General features: G+C 35.2%; 3 protein-coding genes across 7 annotated transcripts in view; all 3 read right to left on the reverse strand.

The window, feature by feature from the left end:
- Window positions 1–122: 122 nt before the first annotated feature.
- LOC307146681 (uncharacterized protein) lies at window positions 123–24,097 on the reverse strand. Its single transcript, XM_079850891.1, has 24 exons — window positions 24,042–24,097; window positions 17,301–17,337; window positions 17,089–17,189; window positions 16,862–16,980; window positions 16,632–16,784; window positions 16,174–16,252; window positions 15,849–16,022; window positions 15,680–15,768; window positions 15,517–15,573; window positions 14,970–15,044; window positions 14,757–14,852; window positions 13,911–13,998; window positions 4,226–4,319; window positions 4,002–4,099; window positions 3,802–3,917; window positions 3,565–3,717; window positions 3,429–3,474; window positions 3,154–3,237; window positions 2,934–3,050; window positions 2,762–2,826; window positions 2,263–2,361; window positions 1,799–1,888; window positions 1,076–1,208; window positions 123–974 (listed from the first exon to the last, which is right to left on the reverse strand). Exons 2-24 carry the CDS (start codon window positions 17,320–17,322, stop codon window positions 915–917), a joined length of 2,208 nt encoding a protein of 735 aa, XP_079707017.1. The 5' UTR covers window positions 17,323–17,337; window positions 24,042–24,097; the 3' UTR covers window positions 123–914.
- On the reverse strand, window positions 19,212–23,316 carry LOC307146821 (pleckstrin homology domain-containing family S member 1-like). The gene is made up of 10 exons (XM_079851123.1): window positions 23,160–23,316; window positions 22,672–22,750; window positions 22,272–22,391; window positions 22,089–22,177; window positions 21,912–21,968; window positions 21,376–21,450; window positions 21,163–21,258; window positions 20,485–20,577; window positions 20,215–20,347; window positions 19,212–20,133 (listed from the first exon to the last, which is right to left on the reverse strand). Exons 1-10 carry the CDS (start codon window positions 23,300–23,302, stop codon window positions 20,071–20,073), a joined length of 948 nt encoding a protein of 315 aa, XP_079707249.1. The 5' UTR covers window positions 23,303–23,316; the 3' UTR covers window positions 19,212–20,070.
- A 2,309-nt stretch (window positions 24,098–26,406) lies between the features above and the next one.
- plekhs1.4 (pleckstrin homology domain containing S1, tandem duplicate 4) overlaps window positions 26,407–27,716 on the reverse strand; it is a 115,317-nt gene continuing 114,007 nt past the window's right edge. For 3 of the 5 annotated variants that reach the window (XM_079851012.1, XM_079851011.1, XM_079851013.1), the window contains 2 exons: window positions 27,535–27,636; window positions 26,572–27,452 (listed from right to left, as the gene is read on the reverse strand). In XM_079851012.1, coding sequence (XP_079707138.1) covers window positions 27,393–27,452; window positions 27,535–27,636 — 162 coding nt within the window. In that variant the 3' untranslated portion in view covers window positions 26,572–27,392. Of the gene's footprint in view, window positions 27,453–27,534; window positions 27,637–27,716 lie in introns of all 5 variants that reach the window. The other 2 variants (XM_079851014.1, XM_079851015.1) reach the window with 1 other exon arrangement.

Consider the following 27,716-nt stretch of genomic DNA (forward strand, 5'->3'; position numbering starts at 1 on the left):
ACAGTGTTTCATTTTATTATTGGCTCCCTTGCCTGTTTTTACCTTGCCAGTGGCAATGGACCACATATATGCCCTCTTATTTAAGGAGGTTTTTTTTTTATTACTCTAAGTTTCTAAAGGAAATAAATTCTTTTCACTCTACACTCGTTTCACACGTGTACTAATGATTTTGTTTTCTGAATTGCATATTTTTATTTTATACTTGTGCACATACAAGCAAATTTGATAACACATTATTTAACAAACCAAGACACTTTGCTGTGAATTTAAATGCTGGAAGTAATCAGAATTCAAGATTTAAGAATCACAAGATTAAGTTTTTAAATAATTCAGTTTGTGTCAGTTTGCCACCATGTGGTTACAGAATATACTGCAGTTAATTGCAGTTTCAGTACACAGATTCACAGGCAGTTCAAAATACTGTTCAACATATCTGTAATCCCAACATTTATTTACTGCTACTGTAGAAGAAAGTTGTAAATTTGTTTCTATTATTCATTTTTCACTATTCTGTAAAAGTATAACAGCTTTTCCTCTTTAGTTAGATTTAGTAGAACATGAACTCAGCAAGCCTTCGTCTAGGCTACACAGGAAAACAAAAGCTACTTGTTTTACTTTTGACAACCTGTATGTGCAACCTGATGACCTGGGTTGTTTGATCTGGCACTAACAAATCATAAATTCCAGTGAAGCATAGTTTTAGAAATCTCCACTAGCGAGTCTAGAAGTTATGAACACTTTCATCAGCTCATTTTGTTTTAAACAACCGTCAACTGATCTCCAGCTCAGTGCTGCTAGTTACTCACTGAGAAAAAAGTGCATGAGAAACTTGATGAGAGAATAGTAGGGGCCTGAAAAATCAGATGAAGAAGATAAATAACGTGCTATGAGATTAGGTCGTTTAGTTTTTGTTCTCAGCAGGGTTCAGAATGTAGAGGAACGGAGCTTGAGAGCCGTCGGATGGTCAGTTTTACCTGGAGGGGGAGCGAAAAACAAACAAACAAAAAAATTAAACTAGTTATATTGTAGCCCTGATTATTACAAAAGCATTCTTGTACTCTTGACTCATGACTACCTCATCCTTGCTAAGTCTTTTTAGGTATCTGTGCATCTCCTCCACTGTGTCTGTCAACAGGTCATTGACAGCCAGTATCTGATCCCCTTTCTGGAACAGACATGAGTTCTGAATCTGCTGACACTCAGACACACTGGAGAGAAAAATAACATAACTTAAACATAAGAAGTATTTCACACATACATGCACATATAGAGGTGTATAGACAGATAGTAGGGCTGGATAAATTATGTGTCGATTTTAATCGATTCTCATTTTGAAGAACCAATATCGATTCGATTCTTAAATCCCAAGGATCGATCTTTTCAGTCTTTTTCACTTGATGAATGAATGGAACATTGTAGCGCACCTCATCCAATAAGTCGAGATAAGCTTTGTTATTTTTGATATGAAACAAATTCAGTTCAGTTTTATAACGATATTCAAACTATAAATACCAATAGTTTTGGCGCTAATTAATGTGGTGTGACAAACAGTTCAAGCGAATGAATGAATGAACACCAGAAATTATGTTGAAAGATACAATACAATGCCCAGCCCTAATATTGTATTGGTTAATTGTTGTTGTTACATACATCCAAGCAAACTTGCATGAACTTAGCTCAAAAACCAGAGGGCTCATGGGCATGACACTTTTGGGGTTAACTCAACATTTGAAGTCTTCCAGCGGATAGAGTATTTTTGAAGCAATGACTTTTCTTAATTTATCAGTGAGAATCGTACCATGGTTTGCCCGCCTCCTCTGTAAAGATCAAGCTGCTCAGTTCACGATGACTTACACAGATTTCCTTCTCGACAATGGTGTGCGTTTCACTGAGGAATGGAAAACATTGTCAAAATGTAACTTGAGTCCACTGCAATTTCATAACCACAGTTGATTGACAATTAATTTCTACAGTTCAATTTTCAAACAGTTGTTTTCCATTGAATTGCTCTTCTTACTAAGGTATATTTAGATAGTACTAGAGACATATTCTAAATACTAGAGATATACTCTTGTCTGGAACTGACCAGTTTAGCTTAGTGGAGGCACAGTTTTCAGAGTTATTATTGTTCTGGTTTCTTGCATTACACAAATTCTGGGATGACAATCATGACATTGATTGACGACCCATTATGGTGGTGCAGAAAGTTACAGAAAATAAAACTACTAAGCTTCAGATTTTATCCTCTAGGGTGTTTTGTACCTATTTGACTCAGTCGACTCAGTTTGCTGCGTCAAAGAATTGAAGGCTTTTGTGATACAATCCAAAAGACTGCCGTCAGATGAACCAGTCACACTCTGCCTTGAGAGAGAAGTAAATAAATATAGTTTATTATTTGCAGCACCAATCAGCAGCCAGTAAAACATTACTGCACAAAGCCTGTGAGTTTATAAAATCAGGCGTCTAAAATCAGCGAGCTCATCTGCATGCAGAGTACATTTATAAAAGACTGCAAAATGACTCTTGATTACCACAAACAAGCTTTCATACATTCATTGCAACATTAACAATTTTAAAAGATGGAAATCAAATGAGCAGCAAATCAAAGACAAATTGGCCTATTAGACCACCTCATGCTTATTCAAGAAGGACACAAATGGATTTAAATCTAAAGAGTAATTTTACCTGAGGAACAACAATCACTGTCTAACAACTTAAAGAGAGGTAAAGGACATTTAAATCTAGAATAAGTTTGCCATACCTTGATGACGTGTCCTCTTTGCTGTTCTCATCTAGGGTTTCCTCTTTTTTCATCTCGTTATACACCTGAATACATAAAACAAAGGTATGTTGGTTTTTTAAAGTCAAAATGAATGTAAGTGTTTGGTTTTTATAAGTGAGAGCCTGTTTTTATTGGTTTAACAATGCAATACCTCTGTTGCAGATGGACTGTTCTTGGGTGGTTGGCTGCATGGACCATGCTGAGTGGTAACAACTTTAGATGCTGACTTCCTCTTTGGAGGCAGTGGGGGTCGACTATCATCTTTAGTCTACAGTTGAGAAGAGGTAATACTTAGAAATAATGCTGACAAGAGTTATGGGGACTGAATTACAGTCACACACAAGCATGTGAAAGCAATGTTGATGAGTCACCTCTTCAGTGTCACGGAGGTTTCGGTCACTAGAGTTGGATTCTGCCTTGATCTGAGGTTCAGTTTGTGACTCAGATTTGATATTCTATTAACACAATTTGAAAATTAACTGTAAGTCTCATCAAATTACATTGAAAATGATAAAAATATATGAAATTGCAATACATTTAAAAAAGTAAAATATTTAATATATACTGTAATTTGAATAATGATTTTTTTCAAAGAGAGCATACTGATTACAGCTTTTCACATTAGGCAAAAAGTAGAATGTCTAACCTCCAAAACCCCGGATAAAGCATTGAACCATCTATCCACCTCCTCACTGAAAACAACAAAGCACATATAACAGCACTACAACTACTAGCCTTTATTTGCTGGCCTTTATGGTAAAGCAATGATAGTCATAGCAAACCTGGTATCTCCAATGAATAAATATTCTCTTTGGACCTTCTCTTTTGGATCTTCTGCTTTCATGAAGAGCACAGAGGATGAAGAGCACTTGAAGTTTTTGCTGATCCATTCAAAAGCTGAATGCGATTGAGGGCGCATATACAGCAGTGTGATGCTACATAAAAGAAAATGATTATATAATTGCATAATATTAACCGTTTTTACTCATTTGAAAAGCATTCAGCAGATTTTGTCTTACGTGGAAACCACTATGGATTTTATATAACTGTCTCTTTCAATGGTTTTGTAGTATTTTAGCTCATGGCTGCTGTCTTTTGTCTTTGTGAGCACAAAGAAGCGACGCTTCCATGCTTTCTGCAATGGACAATGAAACTTGATATACAGAGATAATACATGCAAACTGCTGATATTTGTGTTTAGGAAATCTAAATATTATACCTTAATTTTTATCTGGCCAGAAGGTGGGGACTTGTACAGATAACCTGAGTATACTTCGTTTGCCTCAGCTGCTTCATTGTGACATGAAGTATTGGAATCTGTTGCAGAAGAGTACATGTGATCAACCAGACAATTAGACAAATCTTTTCTTCTGATTCTGAATGTTTTCAATTCCATTCTGGTTCCAGTCATTCTAGATTGTTCGAAATAAATTTCAGACATACCTGATTTACTTCTTGACATTTGGATGATGTTGACTCTGCTAAAACAGACATGATATGTGTTGTGAGTGATGTCTTCCTCACACACGTCAGACAATTGTTAAGTAATGATTAATGCTTGAGAATTTACAAAATAGAAAAAGCCACAGTGCTGTAGCTATTTTACACAAATGTTCTTTGTAGATCTTCACACCAGACCTTAAAGGGACGGTTCACCCACTAAAGCTAAAATTTAGTTGTTTAGTCACCCTCATGTTATTACAAACTTATATGCTTTATTTTTGTGGAACACAAAAGGAGATCTTTTGAAAAAAAAAAAAGTCCATACAATGAAATTAAGTGGGTCTAATGTTCTTTTCTACAAAAACAGTTTAAACATTCTTCAAAATATCTTCTTTTGTGTCCTGCAGAACTACAAGAAAGCATTGTAAAGAAATAAAACCAGGCAGTCATAAGATCAGTAGACCTGCAATAAATACATTACCTTCAGTACTGTATGTGTTGCAATTAAAACAGTGTCCTCCTTACCGCTGTCGTGTTTTCAGAATGGATGTTATGATGTTGAAGGAAGCCAAACTCCTTTTGTCTTTGAAGGAGGAGTTTCTAGTTATGCCACCAAACAGTCCTCCCTTTATTGAAAGCATTTTTTTTTTAGGTGTACAGAATTTTTTTTTTATCGAAACTAGCAGATTATTACTGGTAATGACTAAAAGCAATGCGGGGTGATTTTCTTTTCCTTAATGTCTCAGATAGCTGTGGTTATTTATGCAAATTCCTTCCAATTTCTTTTTTCCAGTTCCAAACTTCTAGAAAAATTCCACCACGTTCCTTGATAAAGGTGCACGCATTACCTTGTTTTTGGTCATTTATGATAGAATTAGAAGATGTCATATATGTAGATAATACATACTGTATATGTAATACGTGTAATACATTTCTACTTAGTACATTGAGGCATATTTACAATATTTACATATGACTATATTTAATATACTTGTAATAATGGTCACTAATAATCATCTAAAAGTCACTACTGTTTAATAATAGTCAATAATACTATCCTCATATGCATAAGATCAGATAAATTATTGAGACTCATCAAGGGTCCTAGATGACTAAGATGAGTGCTTTGATTTTACATCTTATAAGTAAACAATGAAACTACTTGCACATGGACAATAAATTAATGATTAATTGATCACTCTCAGTTAGAATCAGATTATGTCTGTATGCGGTTTTTGGTTTCACTTCATTTTGATGGTCCCTTTAACACATTCTGTTGACTATAAGTAACGTTGCACCTACATGTTTACTAACTCTCATTAGAATGTTAGTAGAGTATTAGTAGACTGGTAGGCTTGGGGTTAGAATAAGTTAATGTGTTCTTGCAAAGTTACTTATAGTTAGTAGAATGTCTGTTGGGGGACCATCACAATAAAGAGTTAGCAGATATTAAGCAGACAGTCTACTAATACTCTACAGAATGCTCAAAAGGGACCATCAAAAGAAAGTGATTTTTGGGAACATGATTAACACAAGGAACTAAGATGAAGTCTTAAAATGCCAAAACATTCCTACGTGCATTTCAACCGGAACAGGGAACAATTCCCATAACACCTGATGTATTTGTTAAATCGGAAGAGGAATGGCATCTATGCTCATAGCCTCTGTTTCATCCTTATTCTGACCTTAGTCAGACTGATTCGCTCCTTATCCGGCCCTTATGGTGGACCTGCACTCGGAGACGACCAGTCCTGAATGTCAGCGGAGACCATGACAGCTAGAGCTCTATAGAAAGATCCCCTGTGAAGACTCTGTCGACTCGACAGCCCACAGATCCTCAGCAAAGACCACGAGAACCAAACAAGTCCTCTGCACTGACCCTATGGCCAGCTTCAACTCCTCCTCCCTCTAAATGCCAGTGTGATGTATCCGATCTTTGAGCAGAAGGAACTGGACGAAAAATCCACAATCTGACTTGTAATGCAGCCTGGAATGAAATCTTAATCACATGAAGTTTCTTCATTTTGACAACTGACCCACCAACTGAGCCTGGTTACTCCCGAGGTTTTTTTCTCCATTTCTATCGCCTGATAGAGTTGGTGTTTCTAGCCCATGTTTTTTGCTTGCTAAGTTGGGGGACACTTAATATTCAGCAATATTATTGATTTGACTGCTCTGGCACTCCTGTATGAGAACTGAGCTGGGGTATGGCATCACTGTTTTCTGCAGAGCTGCTTTAAAGGTGAACTGAACTCCATAATCACTGAACTTTCACAGTTCTTGAACTGAATCAGTGCAGTTTCAGAAATCACCACTAGAGAGACCTATTCGCTGTAAACACCCTGGAGACATATAACACCTGATTTGAGGTATCCATTGGCATTCCCATTTATCTCAGACAGTGACATATGCAGGACCCCAAAAATCTGCAATCTGAGATCTGCCATCTTAGTTCGTGTGACCACAGAAGTTTTGAGCCAACAGTCAATTGCAGCCAGTTGCATCAAACACCTTGCGTTAAGAAAACCCTTAGTGATCATTTGTTTGACAGTTGACACGTTGCGTTGCAACAGCTAGAGGCTGTCTACACTGGGCGCGACAAAGCAAGTGCTTGGAGTATACGTCAATTAATAGAATGAGGCATCAATTTACTGATGGGAATTTGTCATGATACTCGCGATACTTACAGTGTAGAGCGCATCACTAATTATAATGGGTTCTATTGTTGTGTCGCATCACGCCGCTCGTGTCCTTTGTAGACATGGAAGCATCGTGTCCTTTCTAACTCAATGAAGCATATTGGGTGTGTGCATCATAGATACCAGTCATCAGGTAAAAGATGACAGCACTCCTCTGGTATGCTAAAAAGCATGCCAAGTCTTTATACTGTAGGAAAGGGTAATCAGGGCAATCAGTCAAGAAGAAAGACTAAAATAATGACACAGTTTTGATGGGTGATAGTCTAATTATGGTTACAATATATTATTAGACTAAAACATTATTTAAAAATAATAAAAAAAGTATATAAAAATGAAAAGAAAATTGCAAATATGCACACACACACACACACACACACACACACACACACACACACACACACACACACACACACACACACACACACAAAAAGGTTGAAAAATGTTTTGTTTGTGTGTGGTGACTGGTAATCAGTTGTATCTGAGGGCATGGTGTGGTGTGATATACAAAAACATTCTGACATCACTGATGGGAACATTATGTGAGAATAAGGAAACACCTTTTTGCATTATGAATCATCTTAAACTATACATGTAAATAAATGTTTTTGAAAGTATCTTATGCTTACCAAGGCTACATTGATTTGGAAAGAAGTAAAAACAGTAATATTGTGAAATATTACAATTTAAAATAACTCTATTCTATTTGAATACATTTTAAATTGTTATTTATTCCTGTGATGGCAAAGCTGAACTTTCAGTAGCCATTACTCCAGTTTTCAGTGTTTCATGATCTTTCAGAAATAATTCTAATAGCTGATTTGCTGCTTAATATTTTTGTGGAAACTTTTTTTTTTTAATGGACTTTGATGAATGGAAAATGAATAGAACTTTTTTGTAGCAAACTTCTACATTGTCACTTTTTATTAATTTAATACATCCTTGCTTTATAAAAATATTATGTATATTATTTATTTATTTAAAAAAATCTTACTAACTTTAAACTTTTGTGTAGTATGATTTACATGATTTCCAGTAGTCAGTGTCTAATGTTCAGTTGATCATTATAATTAATGTTTATTAGTAAAGCCATTGGCCAAAATAGTTTCCTCTAGAAGTAAACTCTGTTTTAGAGGAATCCTTATGTGACTACAATGTAAAATGAATGTTGAAAGTAAATGACCATTAGCAATATCCATATATTCTTCAAGACTTGTGTATTTTGCTAACCACAGTTTATTTCTATGGATAAAAAATGGGTTCTCTAAGCCGGAAGGAAATAGGTGATGCTATTAGAAGCATTTTTCAGCCCATTGATTTGAGCTTTGAGAAAGGCGTTGAACTATCCACCTTATCACAGAAAACACAGAAATGTACTGATCTATAGTTATTTATAATGTAACTGCTTTGCTAGAAAAGCATCTGGAAGAGGGGTAATTTTAACATGAAATAGATAGAATGTATCATAGTTCTTGATTCCCCTAAATGCATCAGCAGCAACATAAATCTAATCACATTGCAAAACTGTGCAACTTACATGCATTTTGATTATTTAACTTTGTAAAATTTGCATAATATATTTTTTGTATATTTTGCCTTCCAGTAAAGTTTCTTGGATGTGAGCCATAGATTCCCTGACAAACCTGCTTTCTTCAATGAGGAAACAACCTGTAATTTTCTGCGATGAATAAGGTTTCTGCAGACCCATGTCAAATACAGATCAAGGCATGTTCTAAGAAACCCCATAGATGAATAAATGGTGCAAATATGGTTGTTGGTTCTCTAAATTGTACATTTATATGCATGCAACATGTAAATAATGTCCTTTAATGTGATATTCTGTATTCTGTTTCCAGTTTATCTCATTGGATTCCAGACATTGTCAGTGTCATCTTACTAAGTGACGTATCCTTAATGGAAAAACACAATCACAATTGTTTACAGTTCATGAAAATAACTGTTTCATTTGTTCATTTCTCTGCATGGGTGTCATTTGGGTCCATCATACATTATAAAACATTTCATAGATCCTGTGCCTGTTTCTCTGGGTATTGTGTTCTTACACAGAAATAGTGTCTCCTGTTCAGTGAATTTTCAGTATCGAACCCATTATTAATTGGTTTCTAACAACACTCTAATATTTTGTTTACCTTTGCTCATCCAGGATGTTATATGTGGCTGTGTGTGTGTTATGCATACACAACAATACATACAGTTATAATTGGTGTTTCTACAGTTTCAGTCTTGTTGTCTTTTTCCACAATGACACCATTGTTGTTTACCGCCTACATGCCATTCACCTTTTGTAGGTGTCCTCTGATGCGTGACCATTTCATGACAGTAGTGCAGATCTGGATGTATTTTGTCCTTGGCCCTGATGGGAAGAGAAGATGGAATTTCTGGTTATTCACTCAGGTAAAATGTCCATCTGCCAGTCACAAGCAACAACATCTTATCATGAGTTTGTATTTGGTTGTCAAAACCACCAGATAATACATGAATAAGCTAGTTGGGATATATTCGAATAATGATAAATGTATTATTACTTTAGTCTTATCTTTATATATACTATAAAATTAGAAAAGCATTAAATTGCTGCAGAAATCAAAAACACTACAGTATGATCTACACAATGCTAATTGTGAGACGAAATCTGATTATGTAGATAAAAATGAGTTATGTTACCTTCAGCACTTCATAATGCAGGTGTGCTTTTTACAGAATGTGTAAAAACTGGTTTTACTCAGAGACAGTAAAAATGCATGGTGGATGTTTACAGTGGAGCTTCAGATCTTTGTTCTTGGCTGTGATGGACAGAGTAGGTGGAGTTTCTGGATAGACACTTTGTTTTTTTTAAAAAAAGTCCCTCTCAGAGTATCAAACAACAACATCTGAGTTCTGTTCATCATGAGTTTGTAATAAGAATTTGGTTGTGGAAACTATCAGTCATACATGAATAAACGAATATTATAGTTATAGATATTTAGTACTTATAATGTGTTACGTTATAAGTACTATATCTAAAAAGTAATAACATATTATAAGTACTAGAGGTGTAACAATATATCGTGTCACAATATATCGCAATATATAACAATATGTATCATGGATAGTGACAATATGTATCGTGGATAGTTCAACCAAAATAAAAATTACCCTGTGAGAAAGAATTTAAGTTTTCAGAGTCAGTACTACATTAAACTACAATATATTATGTTGAATATAATGTATAATAACAGGGAAATATTAGTGGGTCCTGATAATGCTTATGTTATAAGTCTTATGTTACCAGTAAAAAGTGGCCTACATTATTTTAAATATATCTAGCCAGTGACAGAGTGCAAGCATATTCATCTAAAATAATTCTGTATTTTCAGGTTCAGAATCATGAATATATTTATTCTGGTGTCACCATTGTCCAAGCCTATTCATTTACACCCACAATGTTATATCAAATTTAGCATTTAATCAACAGTACATTATCAACAATATCGTATCGTGAGTTCAGTATCGTGATATGTATCGAATCGTGAAATTAGGGTATCGTTACACCCCTAATAAGTACTAATATAAATAAAAGATGTCCATATTCAACAGGATTCACTTTACATTATTTTATAATATCAGATTTACCCATGAGCCATGTGTGGTTTTTAGTAGGAACAAACAATATGTTGACCCCATATTGGTTGTTGTATAGGCCAATCTTGTATATTTAAAGTCCCCCTGTGGTGAAAATAATGTTGTTTATATGTCTATATGGTGTTTTTAATATGCTTTAAGACAAACCATGTGCAAATTCATAAGTCAGCACGATTGCTGAGTATTTTCTCCTTAAAACTGCAGCGAACCAAAGATCTCTGAGCTGGTGTGAGTGGAGGCGTGGCTAATTTGCATATTCATAGAATCGCATATACTAAATGAGGCAAGAATGTAAAGTTACATTCAGGCTATTTTAAGGCATGAATAATTTTTTCAAGGAAAAAACATTTAAATATGTCATTTTGGCGATCAAAGATGAGATCAAAAATGATTGACTACAAGGGGACTTTAAGGGCCCTATTTTAACAATCTAAGCACATGGTCTAAAGCGCAGGGCGCAAGTGCACTTAGGGCGTGTCCGAATCCACTTTTGCTAGTTTAACGACGGGAAAAATGGTTGGCGCGCATGGTCTAAAAGGGTTGTCTCTATTCTCTTAATGAGTAATGGGTGTGTTTTGGGCGTAACGTGAAATCCCTTTTAAAATCATTTACATGATGGAATTTGCAAGCGGAAAGACTGATGCTGCCTTCACGTGCTATGGAAAAGATGATATTTTCCACTTGTGAACTGGTATTTACCAGTGTGTTGTGTTCAAGTGCTTTTGTTGTCGTAATGTAGTACCCGCAAGGTCTGTGTCAGTAGAGTATCTTTTTTATCTTTCCAAAAAAACAAACAAAAAAACGTAAATGTGGTGCTTTCTGATGATTAAAACATAATTAATAATTAAAAAAAAATAAAACATGACATAAAATGATTAAATATGAACCAAGGAAATTGCGGCGAAGTTGAAAATTGAGTGTTAACGCATTATATTACAATCGTTAATGACACAACATTGTATAGGCTACAAAAACTATCTGCTAACAGTATTCACGACTCTTGCGTTGCTCTCAGCCATTTTGAAAAGCTCAAAGGTTATCTCATCTCGGCAACTCGTGCATCAAAATATTCTACGAGTTGCCCAGTGGAAAATACCACATGAGGGGGTGTTCATGTGCATTTTCCATGTCGGCTTTTGGTATTTACCATAATTACCATAGCACGTGAAGGCACCATAAACGCTTCTCCAGAGAGGCAACGGATCTGCTCGTGCGCAAGGTTAAAGCACTTAAAGGGATACGCCACTTGAAAATGAAAATTCTGTCATCATATACTCACCCTCATGTTGTTTCAAACCTGTATGAATTTCTTCACCTGAAATGAAAACCTGTATATTTTTTTCCTACTATGGAAGTCAATGGTACCAGAAACTGTCTGGTTACTGACATTCTTCTAAATATCTTCCTTTCTGTTCACCAGAAGAAAGAAATTCATACAGGTTTGAAACAACATGAGGGTGAGTATATGATGACATAATTTTAAAGTGGAGTATCCCTTTAAGCAGATCATCTACGTGACAAGCCGGAATCCTCTATATCTTTATGTACACAATATTAATCTTTTACATTGTAATCCTTTTATTTTTTTTATATTTCGTATGTTTGTGTGCTGCTGCACGTCCCTGTGTGCAATAAGTGTAACGTGCGTTGTGGACCCGCCTATAGGCGCACATTACTAACAAAAAAATATATGCCATCGACTTTTGGAACAATGGCGCAGTCTATTTCAGTTGCCTCAACATAGCAATGTGCCTGAACACACCTCGTTTTCAGACCAGCAACCCATGAGCGCACATAGGCGCAAATGCATTTGCTGTGTAAACAACACAGGACGCAGGACGTGAAAATGATAACTGCGTCAGGCTGAAACTAGCAAAAAACACTTGCGTCATGCTTGGCGCTGCATTGCGCCGGGTGTATGATAGGGCCCTAATTATTTCTGTCTTTTAGATTTATATCATGTAGCATTAATGTAAATAGATTCTTGTGAAGAGCACTTTCCATATATGAAAGCTTCAGATGCCAGTTGCTGTGTGCATTCGTGCATAAAAATTAATTCAGTTGTTAATTTCTTAAAAAGTACAACAATCTTCATTACTTTTACTTTGAAATGCACAATAAACTCTCTTGTATAATATCCAACTAATCATTAAAATCCATTGATTAATTGTAACCCCCTGAGCTCTATTCATTAAATCAATGATTTTTAGTGAAACAAACAATGTTAAGAGTTATGTGTTAAGAATTATGATAGTTTAATAACATTTCACAGTGTAAGAATGTGCAAATGCATGCTTTTGTACAGCTATATATTAAGTAGGCTACATTTTCAGTAATCCTTCTAAACATTTAAATCAATGTATAATGATTTGGAGCAATACATCACTGATTACATGCTTTTCAAAATGAAATAACACAATGACAGTAAAGTTGTATATACACAGTATATAAAGTATCTCATACTGTTAGAATTATAAAAAGTACGGAGCCCCTAAAGGGGCATGTTGAGATGGGAGGAAACATTATTGTCAATGCTTTTGCGTTTGCTGGCAAATGTTTTGTGTTCCCTGAGAAATTTTGCGTTTGCTCACAAAGAACACAAAAGATTTGTTAGCAAATGCAAAGTTTCTCCAGGGAACACTAAAGTGTTTGAGGGGGAAGCACAAATGTTTTTGTGAGGGAACGCAAAAGCATTGACCCCAAAAGCATTTTCCACCCCATGTCCCATTAAGGGGAAAAAAGTGCAACTTTAAAGAGTTTAAAATACATGAACAGTTTAGAACTGTGTATTTTGTTTTCTTTACCATGAATTAACCTTCAGTTCATACTTGTTATAAAGTAATACTTGACTCTTGTTCTTCACATAAACAAACATGGACATATATATACCCACTACAAACTTATACAGTTTTATGTACATACAGTCTAAATGTTACTCATTTCTTTCACTCAATGGCATTTTGATGTCAGTGAATCTAACATAATTCATTCGCATTGTTTTAAATGGTTTATGCACAAGCAAAAGAAGACAAGGTACTTTGTCTTTTTCTTATTAACACCCTGGTTTCCACCTGTATAATTACTCAAATGAATGAGCTTTAATGTTCAACAGACCTTAAACTAGACGTGTTCAACATTTCTGATAACTCAGTGGTGATAAGATAATTCACATGAGATTTAGTTTCATGTCCTCAGTGTGATGTGCAGGGTTCAGAGTGCAGAGGCTTAGATCCTGGAAAGCCCAAATAGTGAATTTTACCTGCAGATAATTTCAGTTACATTATTTATAGATCTCTGAATTTAGTGACTTGCTTAGTCTTATGTATGTATGTCTGTATCTCTTCTACTGTGTCTATTAGCAGGTCATTGAAGGCCAGGATTTGATCCCCCTTATGGAATAGATGTGAGTCCTGAATCTGCCGACACTCGGACACACTGGAGAGGAAAAGGATGAGAGACAAAGAACAATGAGAAACATAATACAATGTAAGTTGTTATTTTCTACTCATGTTCATGTTTTCTCTATTTGGATACAACTGTAATAACTAATTATGTATAAATGAGAGTGGTACCATGGTTTGCCTTCTTCCCATGTCAAGATCAGACTGTTTTGACTAATGCAGATCTTCTTCCCGCCATGTGTGTTCGCGTTTCACTACAGAATAGAAATGTGCATTGGTGATATTCAAACAGATGCCACATTTTTCATAACCTTATTGCTGAATATAGCTGAAAATCAAATGGCAAATGAAATTAAGAAATTGTTTCCTTGGTCCCACTTTATATTAATTGTCTTTAACTATGGTGTACTAAATCATTAAACAAATCATTTGAAACAATGCACTTCTTGTGCAAGTACATGTTTTACATTGTAAAAAATACCTGCATATAATTACAATTTTAATAAATTGATGTAATTACATTATAATTACACTGTTTACCCTTCTCTTACACCTTAAACCACCCTTAAGCCTATCCATATCACCAAACCTGTCCCTAACCTTACCCTAATCCCACATCAGTAGCAGCAAAAGTATTTTGCAATACAGCATGAACATAAGTACACTGTACCAAACAATTAAATTTTTTTTAAAGACACCTAATATAAAGTGGGTTTCCTTTTATGCATTATACTCTAAATGTATTTCTAGTGTTGAACTAAGGGGGAGGTGAACTAAAATTATAAAAATCACCTGTTGTTTAAAGGCGCCTTGTTCAGCTCAGCAGAGGCACAGTTCCCATTTAAGTTGAAGAGACAAGGCAGAGAACGCATCTCACCTGTACTCATTCTAAGGAAAAAGGTAAGAAAGTGAAACAACAATGACATAATTCAGACATATTCAGCAGAAAAGCACAGTTCAAAGCTGCCATGATGTCAGTAAAACTGCATTAGAATCAAACTGTACCCTTTATTTTCATCGTCTGTATCCTGGTTGACTGCACCATTGCACACAGAGAACTCGTGGCCATTCATGGAAGTGCTGAAAAATACAAAATAATAATAAAAATGAAACAAACAATGTTTAACTATGTATTTTAAACAAAAGGGCATCATGAATCTAGATAATTTTAGTGTTAAACAACGCTCAGCCTCAGAACGATGGTTGCTTAATCGTTCTAGTCAGAGATTATTGCTTCTCTCAAGTATCAAGATACTAAAACAATGCTAAAACTTAGCATTCATCCATGATCAGACCTGTTCAGCAAGACTGGACATTTCCAAATAACAACAAAACAGAATGTTCAGCAACGCTAATATAAGAGTTGTTTTGTAGTCTTCAAATAAATGAAGAATTACATCTATGTGTAACATCTAAAGGCTCAGGGGAATGAACTTCGGGAGCACATTACTACATTATGTGTCAGACGGCAACACGCACTCAATTTACTGTATCTTGCACAACTAACACAATAGTGCAATGTCATGAGGTGAATCAAAGACTTCAAAATTACTTTGTCTGTATGCATGCAGTGTCCACCTCCTGTTGGACATCTTCCAACGCCTTTTGCCTAATCAGGAAAAAACACAGAATTTAATTAATAAATGTCTCTCAGAAAAGTGCATTTTATCAACAGAGTACATTTCACTTTTTTTTTTTAAGGGGAAAACACCTACACTGATGCCATCAACATGTATTCATTGCTGTCCTCTGGAGATTCATCCTGTTTCCCATCCTTCTCATCTTTATCCTCGTTAACTGAAATCTGTCAAATAGAAGTGAGTTTTTGTCATATGGAAGTTTAAAAACTTTTGTGTTAAAGAAGCATTTGTAAAAGTGTAAAACCTTGCGCTCTGCTGGTACTGGAGGTTCGCTGAACTTGCGAGGATAGTCATAATGGTCTGGGGTTAGTGGAGGAGATAACATTAATTCAGGTGCTGACCGTCTTTCATCAGACTGATCTTCAACCTTTTGTTCTGAACCGTTCACAGGCGCAGATGTTGATCTACTTCTGTTGTCCTGAGGAAAAACGGAGTAACCCGTACGGGTAAAAATAAAGAATCAGTAAGTGTGTCCAAAATTTTGACTGGTAGTTTATATATACATGCATGTGGTAAAGATAGATAGATAGAGAGAGATTAGAGAGTATAGAGAATATTTTAATGTTTACCTCAAGGACATCAAATGTATGTCTCCGTTTATCTGATGTCTGGGTCTTCAGGGCTTTGCACCAACCATCCACATCATCACTGAAAACACCAGAAAACATTTACCACCACTGTTTTGGAAAAAAACTTCATCAGTTGTTTTAAAATGAAAATTAAAAGTTTAAACGAAACAATTTCTAGAATTAACAGTATATAACTTATTTTAGAAGTATAATGATTAAGCTACTGCTTAAAGACTCTTATTCTTACTGTGTCTTATTCTTTTAATTTCATGTCTCTTTGTTTATTTCTGTTTTTTTGAAGACTCAATTTTTAAATCTGTGTATATCTTCAAAACCAAAAGATGGGCTAAAAGCCACACTTCATGGAGACTTTTATTATTTTTTTGTCTGTATCATGCTGACTTTCATGGAACTATGGTGTGACAATGAGAGATATGGTCAAAATGATGGTTGCAAACCTGTTTTCGCCAATAAGAAAATAGTCTCTGCTGTGTTTGTGTGTGTTGTCTTCCACCCTTAAGAACAGCACAGAGGATGGAGGACACTTGAAGTGTTTCTGAATCCAGTCCCGCATCTGATGTGTCTCTAGGCCAGTAAACATCAAGATGATCCTTTAAAACAGTAAGAATTTCTCATTATAGTGTGAAAATACTATGTTTATTTTTGAGTGAGTTAGTATTTTCCTTACTTAGAAAGGTCTATCTTTCCCAAAGGTTTGTCTCTCTTTTCGTTGTTTGTATAATATGTCAGATGGTAGGCGTCTTCGCCCGTCTTGGAGAGCACAAAGAAACGGCGCTTCCATGATTTCTGTGACAGATATACCAGGTAAAACTGTTAAGTTTCATGAACAGAGAAACTGTCTTTGACAGACTGCAGATATATGCATTTCAAGTTGAAATGCAATATGAGACGTACGAAGGTTTTTAATAAGGCTGGTTGACCAGGAGACTTGTGCAGGAATCCAGTGTACACTTCCTCCACCATTGCTGCTTCTTTGTAAAACTTTGCAGCTGCTGCTGCAGAAACGTGAATAAAACCGATTAACATTAAACACATAGATAATGACAAATTAAATTGAGTGGTAGGCTTTCTTGATTATAAAATTTATCAAGAGGTTTTAGACTTACTTTTATTTTTGAACATGTTCATGTCGTAGCTTTTGTGCTAAAATAGATGTGAAATGTTTAAGTTGTTTTACTGACATCAGAAAAACAAAAAACTATATACTATAAATATATATATTCAGTGAAAAGTCACCACAAAATTAAATAAAATGCAATGGAAATGAACTCTCCATATTTCATTCATAATATGTAGTGAATAGTATCAGCATTATTTCTATACAAGCATCACAAAGCAGAATCATCATATCAGTAGCCATATTCTATAATATTATTGTCTTACCTTGTGTCTCGGTAAAAATAGTGTCCTCTGAAAAGTTATTCAGCTCTCTCAACGTGTGTGTTATGATGGCAGATTAGAAGGAAGCTCGAGGCTTTTTATTTCTTCCAGAGAGTTATTCTGGTAACAGGAGGAGTCATATGTAAGCTCAGGTTTAAAGGTCCCTCCCTTTTGAAACATGTAGAGCAGGAGCGCTTCCCGGATTCACTTATCCTAGTAGAGGTGCTCTTTGGAAAGGGTACAGTAGATTTTAAACCAAAGAAAAACTCCAAGGCACTCTCCTGGAATGTTAAAAATGCCTTTATTTTATGGCATAGTCAAAAAAGACTTTTAAAATGACTCCAACGCGTTTCAGCACACTGGCCTTCGTCAGGGAATCAAACAGCTGTGAAGGATTACAGGTGTCCCTCCCTTTTGATTGAGTTATTAGTTTGTGGAAATTACCAGACAAACAAGACGATCATAATGGCTTTGTGGTATTGTGGAAAACTTTATACTACAAAAGAAATTAGCTTCTGAGCATATGCAGGAAACTGTAACTGGAAATATGTACAAATATACAGTGAAACCTGACACTTTTCCAATTTATCAGAATATAGTGATTTCTGTAGTTAGAAGCTCCTGGTTTCCCCTAGAAATGCAAAAGCATAAAAAAAAGAGACCCATCAATATGTTCTTTTGTGTTCAGTAAAAGAAAGAAATTCATACAGGTTTGTAATCAACTTGAGGGGAAGTATCTGAGTAAAGGATTTCACCATTTTGGGGTTAAATTGGAGTAAATTTCATCTAACAGAAGGGGGAATACTAACAAAGAGCAATTTTTCATGGGGACACTAATAATACAGCCAAAATTGTACTTGTACCTTACACAAAGGGATATTTGTTTAAATATGAGTTAGGTAGGTTCACCATGCGGTCATATTATAATTATTAAATTATCTTGTGTCCCCCACATAGTACATTAGGTTTCGTTTGAGACAGACAAGACCACTGATCTGCCACTTAACATCATATTGAGCAAATCCCAACACACCGGTAGATCTACAATATTAGCCTAGTATCAGTTCACACATAGTGCGTATCGCTGTGTTAGTTGTAGTGGGTGACTTACTATCCAACAAGCTACTATTAAACAAGCCACCAAACAAGCTAGGTAACATTATAATTGGTTTCATAGCAGACGCATGGAAAAATAGATCGGATGGCTTTTTTTTTTTTTTGTCATGACTAATTTATTAATGACAGCATCATCTATATTAAAGAGAAAATAATCAATTCATCCAATGATTAAAGTGAATAAGATAGTCTTGACAGCCGACTTACTGGAGTTCCACAACTACTGAAGAACTTGATAATCTAGATTTATTTTTATAATAGGAGTCTAGGTGAAGGGTCCCTGAGAATGTAAAGATTGAACGAAGATTAAACTAAATTGTGTTATTGATTAGTGTACATTTGTAAGGGAAGGGCTGTGCAAGTGAGAATGTTCATTGTTGCACTTTGCTTATTCCTGGCATAAAAATACATGCAAACCTCCGACCTGGCACTGATTTATCCCATCTTGCATTTGAATGCACCGATACTGATAAATTGATTTTGAGGATAAATTGGAACATTTTACAGTAAGCAAAGATTTTAACATAAGAAACTTTTATAGTCAAAATGCTAAATACAATATATCTTACAACAATCTTTATTTTACTTTGCAATGCACAATCTTGTGTATATATCCAACTAATCATTCAAATCCATTGATTATCCCTTGTATCTCCGAGCTCTAATATTTAAATCCCTAGTTTAAGTGACACACAATCACACACAATCAAGGGTTAAGAGTTATGCAAGTTTAATAACAATTCACAGTGTAACAATGTGTAAATGCATGCTTTTGTACAGCATAATTCATCAATATATTAAGTAGTCTATATCTTCAGTAATCATAAATCTAAAGAGTGACTGAAACATTTAAATCAATGTATAATGATTTGGAGCAATACATCATTGATTACATGCTTTTCAAAATGAAATACATAATGACAGAAAAGTTGTATATACACAGTATATAAAGTATCTCATACTATTAGAAATGTAAAAAGTGCAGCTTTAAAGATGTTAAAATACATGAACAGTTTAGAACTGCACATTTTTCACAGTGAATTAACCTTCATAATTGTAATAAAATAATACTTGACTGAATCTCAAACATGAACTAATATATACCCACTACCACTCATACAGTTTTATGTGCATATATACACTCTAAATGTTTTCAGTTTCTTTCACTCATGGCATTTTGATGTCAGTGAATATAACAATTAATTCACATTGTTTTGCATATTTACATGATTAATGTACAAGGTACTTTAGATAGATAACCTAATTTCCACTTCTACTTTTAATGTCCAACAGACCCTTTGACCTTAAACTAGGTGTGCACAATATTTCTAATAACTCAATTGTGATAAGAGAATTCACATGAGATTTAGTTTCATGTCCTCAGTTTGATGGTTCAGAGTGCAGAGGCTGGGATCCTAGAAACCGCCGAATAGTGAGTTTTACCTGAGGATAATTTCAGTAACATTTATTTATAGCTCTCTGAATGTAGTGATGGATAAACATCAAATGGAATCATCATCTTACCTCGTCCTTGCTCAGTCTTCTTATGTATGTCTGTATCTCTTCTACTGTGTCTATTAGCAGGTCATTGAAGGCCAGGATTTGATCCCCCTTATGGAACAGACGTGAGTCCTGAATCTGCCGACACTCAGACACACTGGAGAGGAAAAGGATGAGAGACAAAGAACATTGAAAAACATAATACAATGTAAGTTGTTCTTTTGTACTCATGTTCATGTTTTCTCTATTAGGATACAACTGTAATAACTAATTATTTATCAATGAGAGTGGTACCATGGTTTGCCTTCTTCCTGTTTCAAGATCAGACTGTTTTTCAGACTGTTTTGACTAACGCAGATCTCCTTCTCAACATGTGTGTGCATTTCACTACAGAATAGAAATATGCATTGACAATATTAAACAGATGCCACATTTTTCACAACCTTAGTGCTAAACATAGCTGAGAATCAAATAGCCATGAAACTAAGAAATTAAAATAATTTTTTCCTTGGTCCCACTTTATATTAAGTGTTTTTAACTATGGTATACTAACATTTAAACAAATCATTTGAATGCACTTCTTGTGTACATACATCTTTTTTACGTTGTACTTATATTTACAAAATACCTGCATGTAATTACAGCAGGTAATTAATTTATGTAATTACATTATAATTACACTGTTTACCCTTCTCTTACACCTTAAACCACCCTAAAACCTATCTATATCACCAAACCTGTCCCTGACCTTACCCATATCCCACCTCAGTAGCAGAAAAAGTGTTTATCAATACAGCATGAACACAATAAGTGCATTTTACATAACAATTATTCTTTTTTGATGCAAGTACATGGTAGTTAAAGACACCTAATATACAATGGGACCGTTTCCCTTTATACTGTACTTGTATTTCTAGTGTTGAACTAATGGACTAATAGGGGAGAAGAATTAACTAAAATGATAAAAATCACCTGTTGTTGAAAGGCGCCTTGTTCAGCTCAGTAGAGGCACAGTTCCCATTGAAGTTGAGGAGACGAGGCTGTAAACGCATCTCACCTGTTCTCATTCTAAGGAAAAAGGTAAGAAAGTGAAACAACAATGACATAATTCAGACATATTCAGCAGAAAAACACAGTTCAAAGCTGCCATGATGTCAGTAAAACTGCATTAGAATCAAACTGTACCCTTTATTTTCATCGTCCGTATCCTGGTTGACTGCACCATTGCACACAGAGAACTCGTGGCCATTCATGGAAGTGCTGAAAAAGACAAAATAATAATAAAAATTAGTTTAACTTTATGTATTTTAAACAAATGGGAATCATGAATCTAGATAATTTTAGTGTTAAACAACGCTCAGCCTCAGAACGATGGTTGCTTAATCGTTCTAGTCAGAGATTATTGCTTCTCTCAAGTATAAAGATGCTAAAACAATGCTAAAACTTAGCATTCATCCATGATCAGACCTGTTCAGCAAGACTGGACATTTCTAAACAACAAAACAGAATGTTCAGCTACGCTGAGATAAGAGTTGTTTTGTAGTCTTCAAATAAACGAAGAATTACATCTATGTGTAACATCTAAAGGCTCAGGGGAATGAACTTCGTGAGCACATTACTACATTATGTGTCAGACGGCAACACGCACTCAATTTACTGTATCTTGCACAACTAACACAATAGTGCAATGTCATGAGGTGAATCAAAGACTTCAAAATTACTTTGTCTGTATGCATGCAGTGTCCACCTCCTGTTGGACATCTTCCAACGCCGTTTGCCTAATCAGGAAAAACCACAGAATTGAATTAAATGTCTCTCAGAAAATTGCATTTTATCAGCAGAGTACATTTCACATTTCACTAGGCAAGTTAAGTTGAGAAGTCCTCTCAAACACCTACACTGATGCCATGTGCATGTATTCATTTTTTTCTTCTTGAGATTCATCCTGTTTCCCATCCTTCTCATCTTTATCCTCGTTAACTGAAATCTGTCAAATAGAAGTTTGAGTTTTTTGTCATATGGAAGTTTAAAAGCATTTGTGTGCATACAGTATGTTGAAGAAACATGTAAATGTGCAAAACCTTGCGCGCTGCTGGAACTGGAGGCTCGCTGAACTTGCAAGGATAGTCATATTGGTCATCAGACTGATCTTCAACCTTTGGTTCTGGACACTTCTCTAAATCTGATCTAGATCTGCTGCCCTGTGGAAAGAGGTAAGTATGTGAGCATGCACAACCTCTCAAAAGTTTTGACACCCTTAGATTTTTTGTTTCTTGGAATGTAAAAAAAACAATGATCAAAACTCTTGAATGCTTAAATGCTTGAAAATAAATAAATTATGCCAACATGAATTTCTAAACAAAACAACAACCAACAAAAAATTATATAAAGTTATAATAATATTATGACTGGTAATTTATATATACATACATGTGTGTAAAGATAGAGAGAGAGAAGAGAGAGACATTTTTTAATGTTTACCTCAAGTGTGTCAAATGTATGCCTCCGTTTAACTGATGTCTGGGTCTTCAGGGCTTTGCACCAACCATCCACAACATCACTGAAAACACCAGAAAACATTTACCACCACTGTTTTGAAAAAATCATCATCAGTTGTTTTAAAATGAGAAATTAAAGTTTAAATGAAACAATTTCTAGAATTATGTTTGCAGTATATAACTTTAGAAGTAGAATGATTAAGCTACTTCTTCTCTTTCTTACTGTCTTTTCGTTTAACTTCATGCATCTCTTTGTTTATTTCATATATATTTTCTGTATTGTCTATTTTAATGTTTGAATGCTATATATGCTTTTGCGATATTGTAAACACAAACAGTCATGCCAGTAAAGCTTTGTTGACTTATTCTGTATGACTCAATTTTAAATGTGTATACTTTTTCTTTGTGTACTGGCTTTCATGGAACTATGGTGTGACAATGAGAGATATGGTCAAAATGATGGTTGCAAACCTGTTTTCGCCAATAAGAAAATAGTCTCTGCTGTGTTTGTGTGTGTTGTCTTCCACCCTTAAGAACAGCACAGAGGATGGAGGACACTTGAAGTGTTTCTGAATCCAGTCCCGCATCTGATGTGTCTCTAGGCCAGTAAACATCAAGATGATCCTTTAAAACAGTAAGAATTTCTCATTATAGTGTGAAAATACTATGTTTATTTTTGAGTGTGATAGTATTTTCCTTACTTGGAAAGGTCTATCTCTCCCAAAGATTTGTCTCTCTTTTCGTTTGTATAATATGTCAGATGGTAGGCGTCTTCACCCGTCTTGGAGAGCACAAAGAGACGGCGCTTCCATGATTTCTGTGACAGATATACCAGGTAAAACTGTTAAGTTTCATGAACAGAGAAACTGTCTTTGACAGACTGCAGATATATACATTTCAAGTTGAAATGCAATATGAGACGTACGAAGGTTTTTAATAAGGCCGGTTGACCAGGAGACTTGTGCAGGAATCCAGTGTGCACTTCCTCCACCATTGCTGCTTCTTTGTAAAACTTTGCAGTTGCTGCTGCAGAAACGTGAATAAAACCGATTAACATTAAACACATAGATAACTTTTATTTTTATTGGACTTGCTCACGTTGTTGCTAAAATAGATGTGAAATAATTTTACTATAAGCACTGACATCAGATACAATCAGATGCAAACAACATTTATGATTTTGTAAAACAAAACTAATATCCAGTGAAGAGTAATTAAAATACAATTGAAATTAACCCTCTATCATATTTCATTCATAATATGTTATGAATAGTATCAGCATTATTTATATACAAACATCACAAAGCAGAATCATCATATCAGTAGCCATATTCTATAATATTATTGTCTTACCTTGTGTCTCTGTAAAAATAGTGTCCTCTAAAAGTCAGCTCTCTCAAGGTGTGTGTTATGAAGGCAGATTAGGAGGAAGCTCGAGGCCCTTTTGTTTCTTCCAGAGAGTTATTCTGGTAACAGGAGGAGTTTCTGGTCATATGTAATCTCAGATTTAAAAGTCCCTCCCTTTTGATTGTGTCGGTCATTAGTTTGTGGAAATTACCAGACAAAGGTATTCATATGGCTTTGATGAATTGCGGGAAACAAATTTAGAGTAAGCTATGACTGGAAATATGTACAAATATTCACTGAAACCTGGCACTTTTCCATTTATCAGATTGTAACTTATGTGGTTAGAAGCTTCCCTTCAGGAATGCAGGAGGTCAATTAATAAGTTACCATGCAGAAATCATTCCTCGTTTCTCTGCATGCTGCTGGGGATTTTAGGGGAAATTCTTGATAATTGGAATTTTTTGTATTTTTTTTTTAGGGTTAAATAAATGTGTTGTACTCTAAGCACAAACAATATATATTACAAACAGAAATACCATGGCATGACATTTCTAACTATTTGAATGAACATTAACAAATGATCTAATATGCATGCAATAATGCTAATACTTTTAATGAAAGTAAAAAAAAAAACAAATTATAATAGGAGTCTATGTGAAGGGTCCCTGAGAATGTAAAGATTAAACCAAGATTGAACTAAATTGTGTCATTGATTAGTGTACATAAGGCAAGTGATAATTTTTTTCATTGTTGCACTTAGCTTGTTTCTGGCATAAAAATGCATTCAAATAGGCATAGAATGCACCATTCTAGTCTTATTGTTAATGTGTAACAATAATGCTGAAACGTATAATATGGACGTACAGTGCTGCTGAAGTTACGACACTCCCATAGGTGTCCATTGGAATTGAAGAATTCGGAAGTAATGCGTGTCGGATCAACCAATAGTTCCAAACAACCAATAGTTCCAACAATAGCACATTGAATCCCATTCATTTGTGTTTCTTAAGCACACTCACTGGTAAATTGATGAAATTACTGGAATTCTGCAATATTTCCCACCCTGCAGAAGATCAAATTAGTTTCTATGAAGACTGCTCATTCAGGGAATAACTTATCTAGCACCTCACTGGAAGTTATTTTGGATATATTATATATAAGGTACTGGATATATACGTTTTGTTGAATACAACTGGTTGCCTTGTTTTTTTATATTTTATCTTTCTTGGGTTAAATTCAGTATTTGCTTGCATCCATTCATATTCAGTTGTTGTGTATGCTGTGAGTATCATAAAATAGCATTAGGATGTGAGTAATTCATCTTTTAAATGTAACACAGGCTGAATCCAAAATCGCCCCCTATACCTTCAAATAGGTCATAATTTGAGGGGACATCCATTTGTTGTGGTGTCCGAAACCATAGTGGACGTTATTGAGTGCACTCATTCTATCCCACATTGCACCGCAATAACAAGTGTACAACTGATGTACACTCAACGGCTGTCCGAATTCACTTCCTTATTTTCATTCACTCCTTCAAGTGAAATGTATTAGTGGACTAATGTAGGGAATAGTGATTGAGGGTTTAGGGGGCGATTTTGGATTTAGCCAGGCACATCACTTGAAACACGGCATGTCAAGAGAGATAATAGCCCTGTCCCAAATGGCACCCTAAGCACTCGTGGTCTTCCTACGAGTCCACACTTTCGTGACGTGATGCCGCTTTGACTGTTGGGAAGAAGTCTGCTGCGGAGTGCGCAAAAGTGCGCATCGAGGGCGCATATGGACCGCAAAGGGTGCCTCGCGAGCACCCTTCTGAGGCCTAAAATGACAAATGGGACACCCTGGTCTCACGGACTTAACGGACACGCGCACGCGGCACCCATTGTAAGTCCACAAGACCGAAAGTGCATAAGTGTGCCATTTGGGACAGGGCCAATGAGTGTTTGTGATCACTGCCGTAAAATGTAAAACTGTCGTAAATCTGTCCCAAATGGCACACTTCATATGCACTTTCGGTCTTGTGAACTAACCATGGGTGCTGCATGCGCGTGTCCGTTAAGTCCATGAGCCATAGGGGTCCCATTTGTCATCATCATAAGCGCCCCCCTTTGCGGTCGATATGCACCCTTGATGCGCACTTTTCCCGACAGTTAAAGCAGCGTTACGTCACAAAAGTGCAGACTCGTTGGAAGACCGCGAGTGTTTAGGGTGCCATTTGGGACTGGCCCGAAGATTAATCCTATAGAATAAAGTCTTGAATTTGGGTCTGTTCCTCACAATCGTATGCTGGATTCTAAAGATTTGGATTACAGCTCACAAATAAAACTGATTGCTTTTGTGAATTTATGTTTCTTTTTTAGTGTTTTTTATGATCTATTGTCAGTCACAGCATAGCTAGGATTACTCAGAAAATGTATGTTTCAGCATATATGGAAACTCAAGCAAATGATTATTTGGTAAAACAAATACATACAAATATAGATCACATTGCAGCCACAGATGATAAATTGATTTTGAGGAAAAATTTAAACATATAGTTTTTATCATAAGAAACCTTCAAAAGGTTGCATAGTACAATACAAAATACAGAATTAAAGAAAAGCAGTACACTGAGTTTACAGAGTAACATAAAAACGGTAATTTCAGGGTATGAAACAAAAGTAAATGAGAGAAAATGAATACCAGAAATCTTGTACATTCGAATATTGAAAAATATTGACATTGGAATCACACACAATATAGTTTTAATCAAATGTGTGCATGTTAAAACAGATCAGACATTTACATTTTATTTTCTGTACATTTCACATCAAGGTGAATGTTTATTAGAACATGCATTTGTTTGAAACAAAATTGTAATATTATAACTTCATATAGGCCTAACTGAAACGTGGTTTGAAACGTAATATTTAAATATACATTTAGTAGCCTATATTTACACAGTACATAGCTGCACAATTTTCGTTATACTGAAGTATTGTTCTGGTCTTTTTGAAAATAAGCTGCCTTGTTCTAATATAATTGACTTTTGGTCATTTGTTTTAATCATATTGGTTTTATTTTTGGTAAAATAATGCAACTTGTGCAGTTCATCTCATTATCAATATCAATTGAGTTTCCCAATGCAAAACTATTATAAAAACATTAATTTTGCTTTGGTTTAGTGCAAGTCAGTGAAACAAAATATGATTTAGCATATTAGAATCCTGTTCAACCTTACATTTAACACACTACTTGAACTGTGAAAATAAAACAACAAATATATCTTAAATTCAGTCTTGTTTCCAGACTGTTATGACTCAGTAACAACAGGTAAAGAAGCTGGAGTTTAGGATGAAGCCTGCATCTCTGCACTCATTCTGACAATTCATCTGTGTCGTTATCTTCGTGGTTTGTTTCTGTTCTCAATTCTGTCTCGGGCAAAAAAGAGTGAAACTATAAGTATGTTTGTAAGTATATGTTTGTATTTCCTCTTATGTTTTTTGCATGCATCTACCTGATTACTTTTGAATTTTGCAGGAGAAGCATAGATGGGCTCGTGGGTCACATGTGTTGGCAGCTCATGTGTAACACATGTTGTATGACCCCACTCAACTTCCTGTCATTAACACAATATAGATGATGATATCATTAGATTATTTAACAGCTGCAAAGTAAGTACATTAATAATTAGAATAA

This window comes from Squalius cephalus (genome assembly GCF_949319135.1).
Source record: "Squalius cephalus genome assembly, chromosome: 19".
In the NCBI taxonomy this organism is placed as follows: domain Eukaryota; kingdom Metazoa; phylum Chordata; class Actinopteri; order Cypriniformes; family Leuciscidae; genus Squalius; species Squalius cephalus.